Below are 10,572 nucleotides of genomic sequence, written 5' to 3'. Positions count from 1 at the left end.
TTCTCTTCTTTACGTTCTTAGTGATTATTAAATTGCAAAGGTTAACGTCAAGCTATTCTTTCAAGAAAAATTAGCTGTAGTCCATATTTACCTTCCATGTTAATATTTTTTTTCTTTTGCTGCTGCATATATACAAACTTTACTCTGCTTGTTGGTTGCAGTCTTAATTTTTTCACAAGCAGCCTCACATCCCTGGAGATGTGATATATTTCAGATAAAATCTGCAAGTTAGCATCCAGTAGAAAATGATCATTCAGTTCATGTAACCAGGTGACTTTCTGCATTAAAAAACCCAACCCAAATTGCCGCTCAACATACTAAATTCACAGTTCTCATCAAGACATTTTGAGATGCACTTAAGTCCTTTCCCAAACAAAAAGTCATGAGATTTTATACAGTTATGAACAGCCATCCACAAGTATTTAGTGGCAGCTGTAAACTTCAATGATGTATCCACAATTAGCAAGACCATTGTCAACTTATGAAGGAAAACATTTACTTTGCCTACTCTGGTAAAAAGTAAAGTACTGGATATTGCTGTTTGTTTGAATATGTCAAAGAATGAGCAGTAGAAGAAAACCATAATTTCCAAAAATTTAAGAACCATATAACTGTATGTTTGTAAGATATCAGGGAAAGAAATGAATTTGACCCCAGTTGAGCCAAAACAAGTGGATACTTTTAACTCTTCCTCTTAACATGAATGTTACATGGTCTATTGCAGTCTTGGTAAAATCTTAAGACCTTGTGTAGAACCTGGCAATCTTGCCATTTATTACTTTTTTAAAAAAATTTTGCAGGCACTAATAATTGCAGCATTTTGGCATCCATTTTCAGACCTTCCGAAGCACAGTACAAGGCAACATAAAAATGGTGAAAGCACGCATTCACGGTGGTTTTGGAGCCATGCTCTTTTTGCAAGATTATGATTTTGAAAACATTTGAGACACACTGTCCTGCATCTTCAAGTCTTGATCAGCTGCTTTATGAAGATGGGTTGTGTTCAGATTTTAGGCAAGCAGAAGTCATTTTCATAGGAATGCTCCCTCATCCATATTATAGCCATTTTAGCTAGAATTCATGCAAACATGCTCCAGTCCTGAATAAGAAAAACTAGCGGGAAAGAATCTCAAATATAGGGGGAAGTCTGCCGAGAAATGTTGGACATTGCTGTTGCAAAACCAAAGGAAGATAAAAGATAAAGAGATGGAGAGGAAAACATGGTTTTTTCATGCTTTCCCTTTATCCTGTGTCCTTCCTGGCTTTGCAGGTTCCGGACAGAGACCACTTCATTTTCTGCATACAGTTCTGTCTTTACTGGTATTTTCTGTTACAAAGATGAGTACTCTTTATCAATACCAACATGATCATCACCAACGAAGAAAGAATTCCAGGAAGGAAAAGGCTATGCAGAAAACTGTAAGTGAAGAAGCATTAACAACTAATGGAACCCTTTGGATTGATTTCTTCCTTCCTTTTCTGTTGAAACATATGGCTGCAGAAAACTTAAGCAGATCCCTAGTCAAACCACTCTACACTGAGGCCGGGTGAAGTAAACCTCTGCCATCTCTGACAGGTGTTTATCCAACTTCATTGAAACTTTCAGTGAAGGAGATTATGCAGGGGTAGGGTTTTTTAGTAGCTGGTTTTAGCAATTCATTACCTGAAAAGTAAGAAAGTTCTCCTGAATAGTCCCTAAGTTTTTACGGAGGGAGTTATGTTGATTTTCTCTTGTCCTTTGCTGGACATGGAGAATCAACTATTCATCAATCTGTTTAAAAACCAACGTATGTGATACAGAAAGTAATGATTGCGTATTCTCACGAAAACAAAACAGAACAAAACCAAACCAAACCCCACCATTGACCTTTGGAAGAATATTCTCACTGATAATATTTTGGTAAATATTTGAAATGCTCAACACTTTGCCCTTAGTTTTCTGTCTTCTAGAGAAACAAGCCTAGCTCATTCAGTCTTTCTTCATAGATAATTCTCCTCAGCCCTTGCCAAGCTTGTTGCTTCTCTGTGCACTTCTACCTGTTTTTCTGCATCTGTCAGGTCTTCCTGTACTGGACTCTCAAAGGCCTCACCAATACCAAGTTGAATAAAAAAACTCCCAGAACTGTATAAATAAACAAATGTACACCTCTGTGCACCTCCTTTATTCCAGATTGGTTTTGTCTGCTAGTGCATGCCAGGTTGCCTGACCTTTTTTTTTTTTTTTTAAGAAAGAGGAACACAGAATTAATTTATTTTTTTTTACTGTAATTCTGAAACTCCTTGTATTTATAACATTTTGACTTGTTTATGTAGGATTACTTCTCTATCTAAGGCAATTTGAATCCCATTCCTGGTATCTGTAATACCTTTTCTTATTTCTAAGTATTTCTATTCCATACTGACTTTGTAAATAAGAAAAAACCAAAACACTAAACCAGCAAAAACTAGTAAGTCCCAGACCGATCTGAATGGGACCCACCCCTAAGATGTTTTCCTATCTGACAATAAACCTTTCTGTTATTACAGGTTAAGTATCTGTCAGCGGTACCAGTGGCAACTTCACAGCTCCAAAGGGAAGTTGTGGCACAGTAAATTGTTGCCACTTTACAAGACCTCCTTCTGTGAAAGAACACAAAGAAAATCATATTTTTGGGGAATATCACTGTGTAATAAAAGTAGTAACATCTATGAACAAGGGCTACATTTAGCATTAAGTCCTACATTCAGGTGTTCAAGTTTTCCTGTGTCCTCTTTCTAGCACAACAAGCAGAGTGAAGAGAGAAAACCCCTGGTCTCGCCTTTTCCCCACTTACTGCTGCCTGCGTTTTGAGGATTCTTATGAAATTGATTTCTTGCTCTGTACTGCCTCAGGTTCACTGCATGCTACTTGCCAACGCAAGAGCTGCTGGGGAGCTCAGTGTCCAAATTTGCTAACACATGAATCCCAGCGTTGCCTTAGCCTCTTTCCCACTTTGTAGATTCCCGTTTTGAGCTCCAAAATGTTACTAAAGATTGACTAGCTAAAGAGACTGTTATTTTGTTACTGGCTGATTTGTTTCACTAAAGAAGCAAGTAAGTCCCTAACAATAAAAGAAACCCTAAAAGGAAATATTACATATTTCATCTCCGGATGAACTCATCTTTCTGAAGTTAGCTGGGTGCCGTTAACCACTTCCTCACTTCCACTTTTACCACTCAGAACATCTGAAAGCCAAACGGAGGAAAACAGAAAAGGTACCCTAATTTAAAATAAAAGTTGTTTTTCTCAAGACAGATTAAATTACATTACTTCTCACCTTCGTCTAGTTGCCCACTCCCTCGGGTTCTAAAACTGGTTTAGGGATTAAAGTTCCCACAGAGAAGCAAACCGAAGTCACTCACGGGCTCCAGCTGGAGGGCAGCTCCGGGCAGCACACTCCCGCCGCGGCTGGCGGGATCGGCGAGGGGGCACGCCGTCCCCTGGCCGCCAGCCCCAGCTGCTTCACCCCCCTCCCGCGGGGAGCAGAGCTGCTTTCGGGACCTGGGTCTTCCTAGCATGATAGAAAGGGGGCTTTCCTCACCTGTCAGCATCCAGCAGGAGGCAGCCATGCCTGGGCTGCGGCGAGCCCGGGGCCGGGAGCCCGGGCGGCGGGCAGGGGCGGCGGGAACGGTGCTGCGCTGCGAGTGGCGTTCAGCGCTCTGCGCCGCGCGTCCGCCTCGCAGCGGAGTCAGGCATTTCCTGTTTGTTATTCGCTCTTTACGTTGTTTCTTCGCACCAAGAAGAATTTAGCTTCCTCCCCCCGCATACAACTTTCCTCCCGCCCACCCCCCCCAAAGACCTCTGAGCTTTGGAGACCTCCCCGTAAAGCTATCCTAGCGCTAAAATGTACAAATAAAGCCAATTCTCCCCCAACAAGCCTCCGGCTGCAGCCGTTGGAGAGCACAGCAGACCTTAAAGGGACATTTATCCGTTCACTATTAATTACTAAATGCCTCCCGCCAGCCAGCCCCCCTCCCAGTAGGGCAGGAGAGAGCTGGGCGTGCTCCACGGCCACCTCTCTCGCCCTTCTCAACAGGAGAAACACATCGTTGAAGTAGGGGGTGTGTTTGGCTGCTCACGTTTAATTTCTCTGACATCACCCCTTAAGAACGCGCTCTATGGCCGGTAATCTGCCTGCAGGAGGAAGCCAGCCACCCCCTGCCCATGCTCAGCGGCCCTGGGGACGCGGTCACTCTTGAGACAGTGGACGGTTCTCTTGAGTCTTTGCGTCTCCCTGTGCTTTGCTGCGTAGAGGAAATACCAGACGACTGCCTTAGCCCTCATCCACCGATATTTACATGGCATCCCTTCCCCCTCTTTCCCTGCCCCCTGAATGACTTCACTAATAAATAACTGAATAAACCGGAAAGGTAATAAATAATCAGCCAGATTCAGGCTTGTGAGCAGGGATTTTCAGGGTTCATTAACACTCAGTAAAAGAGCAGCTTGCAGGACTTTTTGTGTTTACCAGAGTGATGCTCAGGTGGAGTGACAGCCGTCCAGCGGTGTGTGGGTTCTCGCACTGTACCTGGTGAAAACTCATTTTGTTATTCATAAAACAAGAGAACCCATGGTTCCTCAAGCAAGAAAAGGAGAAATAAAAATACTCTATAAGGATTTGGAGATCTTGGTGCTACTAGAAAAATCTCCTATTTTTTCTTTGAATTGGAGCAAAAAAGGTAGTGAGTAACTGGAAGTTACTGGAATTTTTGTAAGCTCTTCTGAGGCTAATGAATCATAGCTGTTAATCATCACTATAATAGTTAAATTAATCTTCCAACTTCTGTTTTAATTTTGTGAGAACAGTTTGTGTGCAGCTTTACTTGTAGGTCTGTGGAAATTTTAGAAAACAGTGCACAATTTCAAAGCTGGATTTAAGAGGAAAGGTCCTCATTCAGTAATGATTTATGCATATGCTTGCCTTTACACATTATGAAATATACTTAATTACCACAGTGGGACTACTCAAAACTGATGAAATTAAGCACATGTGTAACTTTTGCTGAATGAGGAACTGAGCTCTGTTCGTACCAGTTAAAAAGACTAGACACATTTTTCCAGTTAAAGGTTTTATGCATGAAATCAAGGGAAATAAAAATAGCATTCAAACAAAAAGAAGACCAGTTTGGAGAAAGCTGTAACTTCATTTTTTTGCAAGTGAAGGGTATTACTACTGCTAGTTTAATCCCAGTTTCAAAGATGGCAATAACTTGCAGTGTTGTCTTTTCGTAAACAAATCTTTGTATTCCCTTTCTGTCACTATACTTCAATTAAATGCACATGGAGGAGTTGAGCTTGCTTTCAAGTCATAGTGAAGGATTTCTTTTTGTGATACAACTAACTATGACAGAGGAAGAAACATGGAGACTAAGGACTTTCACATGAATTAGAATGATCAGTTCAAATCTCTTTGAAGTATGTGTGATATGTGGTACACACATAGGGAATGTACATCATGCTGGAGAATAAGACTTCTTGAGGATAAAAATCCTGATGTAGGGTTATTCTTAATTTCCTGCAAATTGTTCTTGGTATTATTGCTTATTAATTTTTTGTTGTGGGTTTTTTTTTTGTTTGGTTGTTTTTTTTGTAATGTCTTATGCATCTTCCATCAGACAATGTCAAAAGGAAGACATTAGAAAAGATGAACTGCTGGTCTGAGCTAGCATTTTTTATTAATTTGCACACATTCCAAAATTAAAATACATTACAGACTTACAGACCATTACTTATTTTGGAATGCCATGCTAATTCAGAAAAAAACCAATTTCTGTGGCTTGTAGAATAGCTTTTGCGTCTTTTCAGAGTCTTTGTTGCTTTGTATGCATTCATGCAGGCAACTGTTCATAATATATCACTAAATGCCCTTGGAGTTTAAAGTTTTATACATTAGTAGTAAGGAACACACATATATTAAGCAGGAGTCCCTGGATGAGGTGTACTTAGGGCCGGAGGTAGGTGATTTCAGTATCTGCATAACAATTATTATTAGATTCAGTGGATTTTAACATTCATAACATATAGAAAATCATTACCTATAATAATGGATTAAATAAAAAGTTCAAATTAGTTTAAAAGATGTAATTACATATTAATTTATGCCTTTCTAAAGTGCCACAGAATACTGAGGATTTTTTTTTCTAGTGCTATGAATTAAACATGATTTGTCATTTTGAACTCTGTCTCCTAATTCAGTTTCAGCTAAGTATTTTATAATATGGGTTAGAGAATAAGTACACTAGTAGTTCCATGGAACCTGATAGAAGTATTTGTGATTAAAGATTAAAAGACTTTAAAAGATCAGACTTTGAAAAGACAATAAAATTTTAAAATGTCAGCTTTTCCCTTGAAGAGAATGTTTTTCCTGCAGAAGGCTGTGGAAATATATTGTCATAAAGATGTGGGGTGAAGGAACAGGAACCAAAGCTTTTCAAGCTCAGGCAGTCTTCTAAATAATGTGACTATGTACTCATTTTCCATGGAAATTTTTCCTTCATTCTTACAGAGGAATATGAGCAATTTTAATTTATTTTTATTGTTAAGTAAAAAGAGTGTCTAATCTGTAGTATACGAGCAATGCAAGACTCTGACTTCAAATAGGCAGGAGCATGTTTAACTCACTTCCATTAAAGGAACAGTAAGACAACATCAATAATTGTGAGAGATGCAACATGTTTCTGCAATGTTCACTGTTATTATTATACTGTACCATGCACTGCATGGAAAATACTACAGAGTTTGTTCATATAGCTTCTAAGTAAAGATTTATCATTGAATGTCCTTACTATAATCTGTGATGGGTTACATTATACTGTAGATTAGTAATAATTTATGTTTACATTTTTTTCTTACACTTGCTTATTCACAGTCTTCAAGATGTCTTTCACCTTGATTACTCTGTTGTTCATTTTCATAGTTCCCATTTTTTCCTATCTGATTCTAGGACCATGATTCACTTGGCAGAACTTGTGGGTCTGTAGTCTCATTTTTATTATGTCTGAGATACTCAAGGGCTCTTTCTTCAGCTACCAGAACTAAGACCTTGCAGGGTTTGGTATGGTTCCAGCAATACTCTATGCATAAATCTTTTCATGTTTTACAGCTCAGCTTTTAGCTGATACTTGATATTCTTGGAGAATGCCCATGTTTCTGCTCCATCTGTATTAACCAGTGGTACAAATGTGCCAAAAATCCTTTTTATGGTACAATGGGATCTTCATAAAAATTTTGTTTTGCAGGTTGTGTTAGTTTAATTAATGTTTGTAGAAAACATTATGGAAAATGCCCTTTCTGTTCTGGGTTAAATTTTTTCCCTACAGTACCTTTTATGTCTTCTTTGTTGCTCTTTTTTGGATTATATATCAACTATCATAGAGTAGTTGTGAACTAAATTAATATACAGTCTGTATTCTTACTGAAATAAAATAGCCTGATTTTTCTCCTTAAGTGATTTAAAGTATCTCACATCCTCAGTCATATTGTTTTTCTTTCCACATTTTTTTTTTCAATATTCATCCTAAATTTGTTGAGATCAAAACTAGCTGTATCACAAAAAAACAGGAAGACCAGGAAGGCATGAGTTTTCTGTGCCATAACTTACTGTTACAAATATTCCACCAATCTATTTTATGATTGTTGCTTTATACTCATGTAGAAGGGGTTTTAGATTGGAATAGAATTTAATGCAGATTATACCTCTACTATTTTCATATTTTCTTACATTATTTCTATGTTCTTTGAGTCAGCTTCTTACAATTTAAATTCTGATTCACAGTTTTTTCCTGCAACATGGAGTTTTTCTGCTTGCTTATTTACTAATCTATTTACTATGTCAACAATATATCTTTGAACTCTGTAGTATATTACCAGACTTTAACATGAATATGTATTTCTTCAAATTATACACTATAAATATGGCTAGAAAAACACAATCTATTCAACTTGAATGAGGTAAGGATCTCTCTGGCCTGACTATTTCAGCCTTTTTTGTGCTGAAACACTTCTTCTGTAGCACTGAAGTCATTGGAGCTATGGCATTGAGTCTGAGTGGAATGAAACCAGTAACTTCAAGTGCATGGAGGTGAAATAAATAAATTCATATTTTATTGTACAAATAAACTAGAACTAGAAATGGCAGTATGTTTATAAGGTTTTTTGACTAAAGGTACATTTAACATCCCCACTAAAGTTGGTCCATCATTGCATTAGCTCCACTGCATTGTACAAATGAAATTATATGAAATGAGGCCAGAATTCAGAAGCAGAGGATTAATTGATTCTTATTATTACCTTGGGCTTTCTGCACTCCATCCACACTTATTTTCATTATAGCTTCTTAACAATTAAGTGCCCCCTTTTTTTTTTTTTACTGTGCTGCTCATGGTATGTGGCATAACCAGTATTATTTATTGTTCAGATAAATTTCAATTATGAAACTGTATAAAAGAATAACTTACTGAGAGTGTGCTGTGAAGGGAGACTATGAGATAACAATAATTTCTCACAAGAACCACGTAGTCTGCAGAGTTTGACATTATATTGCATTGCACTGCATTCATTACTTTCACAACTGGTCTGCGTAATATAATTACTTATTACTGTTTGGTTACACAAAAAAGGTAGCTGTGGCTGCAATAACCATGGTGAAAACTCTCAGTTTTTTCTATTTTTTTCTTTCTAGTCCACACAGATAAAAAATTAACTGTTTTCCTTTTTCTTGATGCATACACACATTCTTTTTCCATTTCTAGTATTTTTCTCAATTAGTGAAAAAGCAACTTTTAAAAATAGATCACTTCCCAGGGTTTCTTTTAATCTTCATTATCAGGAGAAAAGCCTTGCTTTTTGCAGAAACATGAGCCTGGTGATGATACCGGTATATATTTTATGGCATACATTAAAAAACCAGAAACAACAAAACAGCACTCAGACAAAAAAAATACCCCTGTGGTGCAGAAACTTCAGCTTTTGTAATGATTACCATTTTATTTTTCAACTACGTGATTTTGAAACTAATGACAAGTTTGTAACAATCCTTCTGTAACGAGCAACACATTACTGCTTTTTTAGTGGATGTTGCAGAACAGACTCCTGCTGGGATTCCTGCTTCTATAGATTGCTATAACTCCTTTTTTCAGGGTTGTTACAATAATTTTTGCCTACTGAGACCTATAACGTAGATCCCACTGCTCCGTCTACCTGTCCATGTGAATAATTTGTTTTTGTGGCCTGAAACCCTTCAATGGTTTTGTGTTTAGGTCAGTCTGGTAAGAAGATAGTCCTGGGCTTCATATAGAAATCCATATTGTTGCATTTTTTCATCCTATATTGGGTTTTCCAGAAGTAAGATGATTATCAAACATATAGGTAAGTCTGAAATTCAACCTCTTTTTCAAGCCTAGGTAATTTAGTGCAAGACACAGGCAGATAGGCATCTCTAGCTACCTCCAGGCTGGAGTCTGGAACCTTCTGGATGTGAGTTGTATAGATACAGTGCACAGCTAACAAAAAGGTAATGCACATCATTTTGTTGGCAGACTAATAAAGCAGTCAGGTTCAAAGTCAGAGTTATAAGTTGGTGTCCTTTTTCACATTGAAAGACTCAAAAAAGCATTTCCCATCTCCCAGAGTCACGTCAAAACCAGCAGGCTTTTGCCTAACTGGCTGTAGTGTTCTGTTGAAACTAATACTCTGCACCAGACAGTTAAGATTTCTTCAGGCCAGAAATGGGTAGCAGAACAGTTAACTCTGGAAGCTGCCACAGTGAGCCTTTTTTACCCATACAGGCTGAGTTACATAGCTCTTAGTGTCATGAGATGTGCTCTTGTCAAGTAACCAACATGTTAACATGTGATGGAATACACATGTATATGCCCTATCAGATGAGTACGGTGCAGATATTCCATGACATTGTGCTTTTGCATATCATGCCTTATAGATATGATAGGCATACGTGTGATCATGTGATGAAAGAGGTGATGCCAGGCCCCCATGAAAGAGGGTGACAAAATACAAGGCTATCAGGACAATCCATTTAGTATGCTGCCTACTGTGTCACCATGTCCAAGCAGCCTTCAGGTAGCCAGGAGGGGGGCCCTGAATGTGACTGATGGTCTGGATCTACTCGGTTATTTTAGGTTAGTTCACTTACACAGGAGTTATAAGTATCGTATAGAATACATATGGTCCTAGGAGAAGGAACCAGAGATCAGGACTCTCATCACCACAAAGACAACTTGACCATTTTGTCAAAGGACTCAAAAGTTGGGACATTATCCTTGGGGTGTAAGTCACTGTGAATCTGTCCAGACTGGAAAGTGAAGTGAATACAGTGAATGCTGTAAACACTAAGCTATTACAGAAAAAAGTGGACAGTGTCTTCTTTCACCTATGTCTTAAAAGATTTGATGGCAACTGCGTTTTGTAAGGAGACCGATCCTTTCAATCTGTGCTAAGCATACTGAATGTGTCTACAGAATCTGGCTTTTTAGGAAAATTGAGGGGAAGAATGTCTGACCTGGAGGTCTGGTCCAGACACCAAACTGCTTTGGAAG

The 10,572-nt window shown here is 38.3% G+C and overlaps 1 protein-coding gene across 1 annotated transcript in view; it reads right to left on the bottom strand.

Annotated features, from left to right (window-relative positions):
* ITGA1 (integrin subunit alpha 1) overlaps window positions 1-5,956 on the bottom strand; it is a 79,188-nt gene extending 73,232 nt beyond the window's left edge. Inside the window, exon 1 of the mRNA XM_080373076.1 lies at window positions 3,561-5,956. Coding sequence (XP_080229202.1) covers window positions 3,561-3,588 — 28 coding nt within the window. The 5' untranslated portion in view covers window positions 3,589-5,956. The remainder of the gene's footprint in view (window positions 1-3,560) is intronic.
* Between the last annotated feature and the right edge of the window lie 4,616 nt (window positions 5,957-10,572).

Source organism: Falco punctatus, assembly GCF_963210335.1.
Source record: "Falco punctatus genome assembly, chromosome: Z".
NCBI classification, from domain to species: domain Eukaryota; kingdom Metazoa; phylum Chordata; class Aves; order Falconiformes; family Falconidae; genus Falco; species Falco punctatus.
This window is presented reverse-complemented; position numbering and strand designations above follow the sequence as displayed.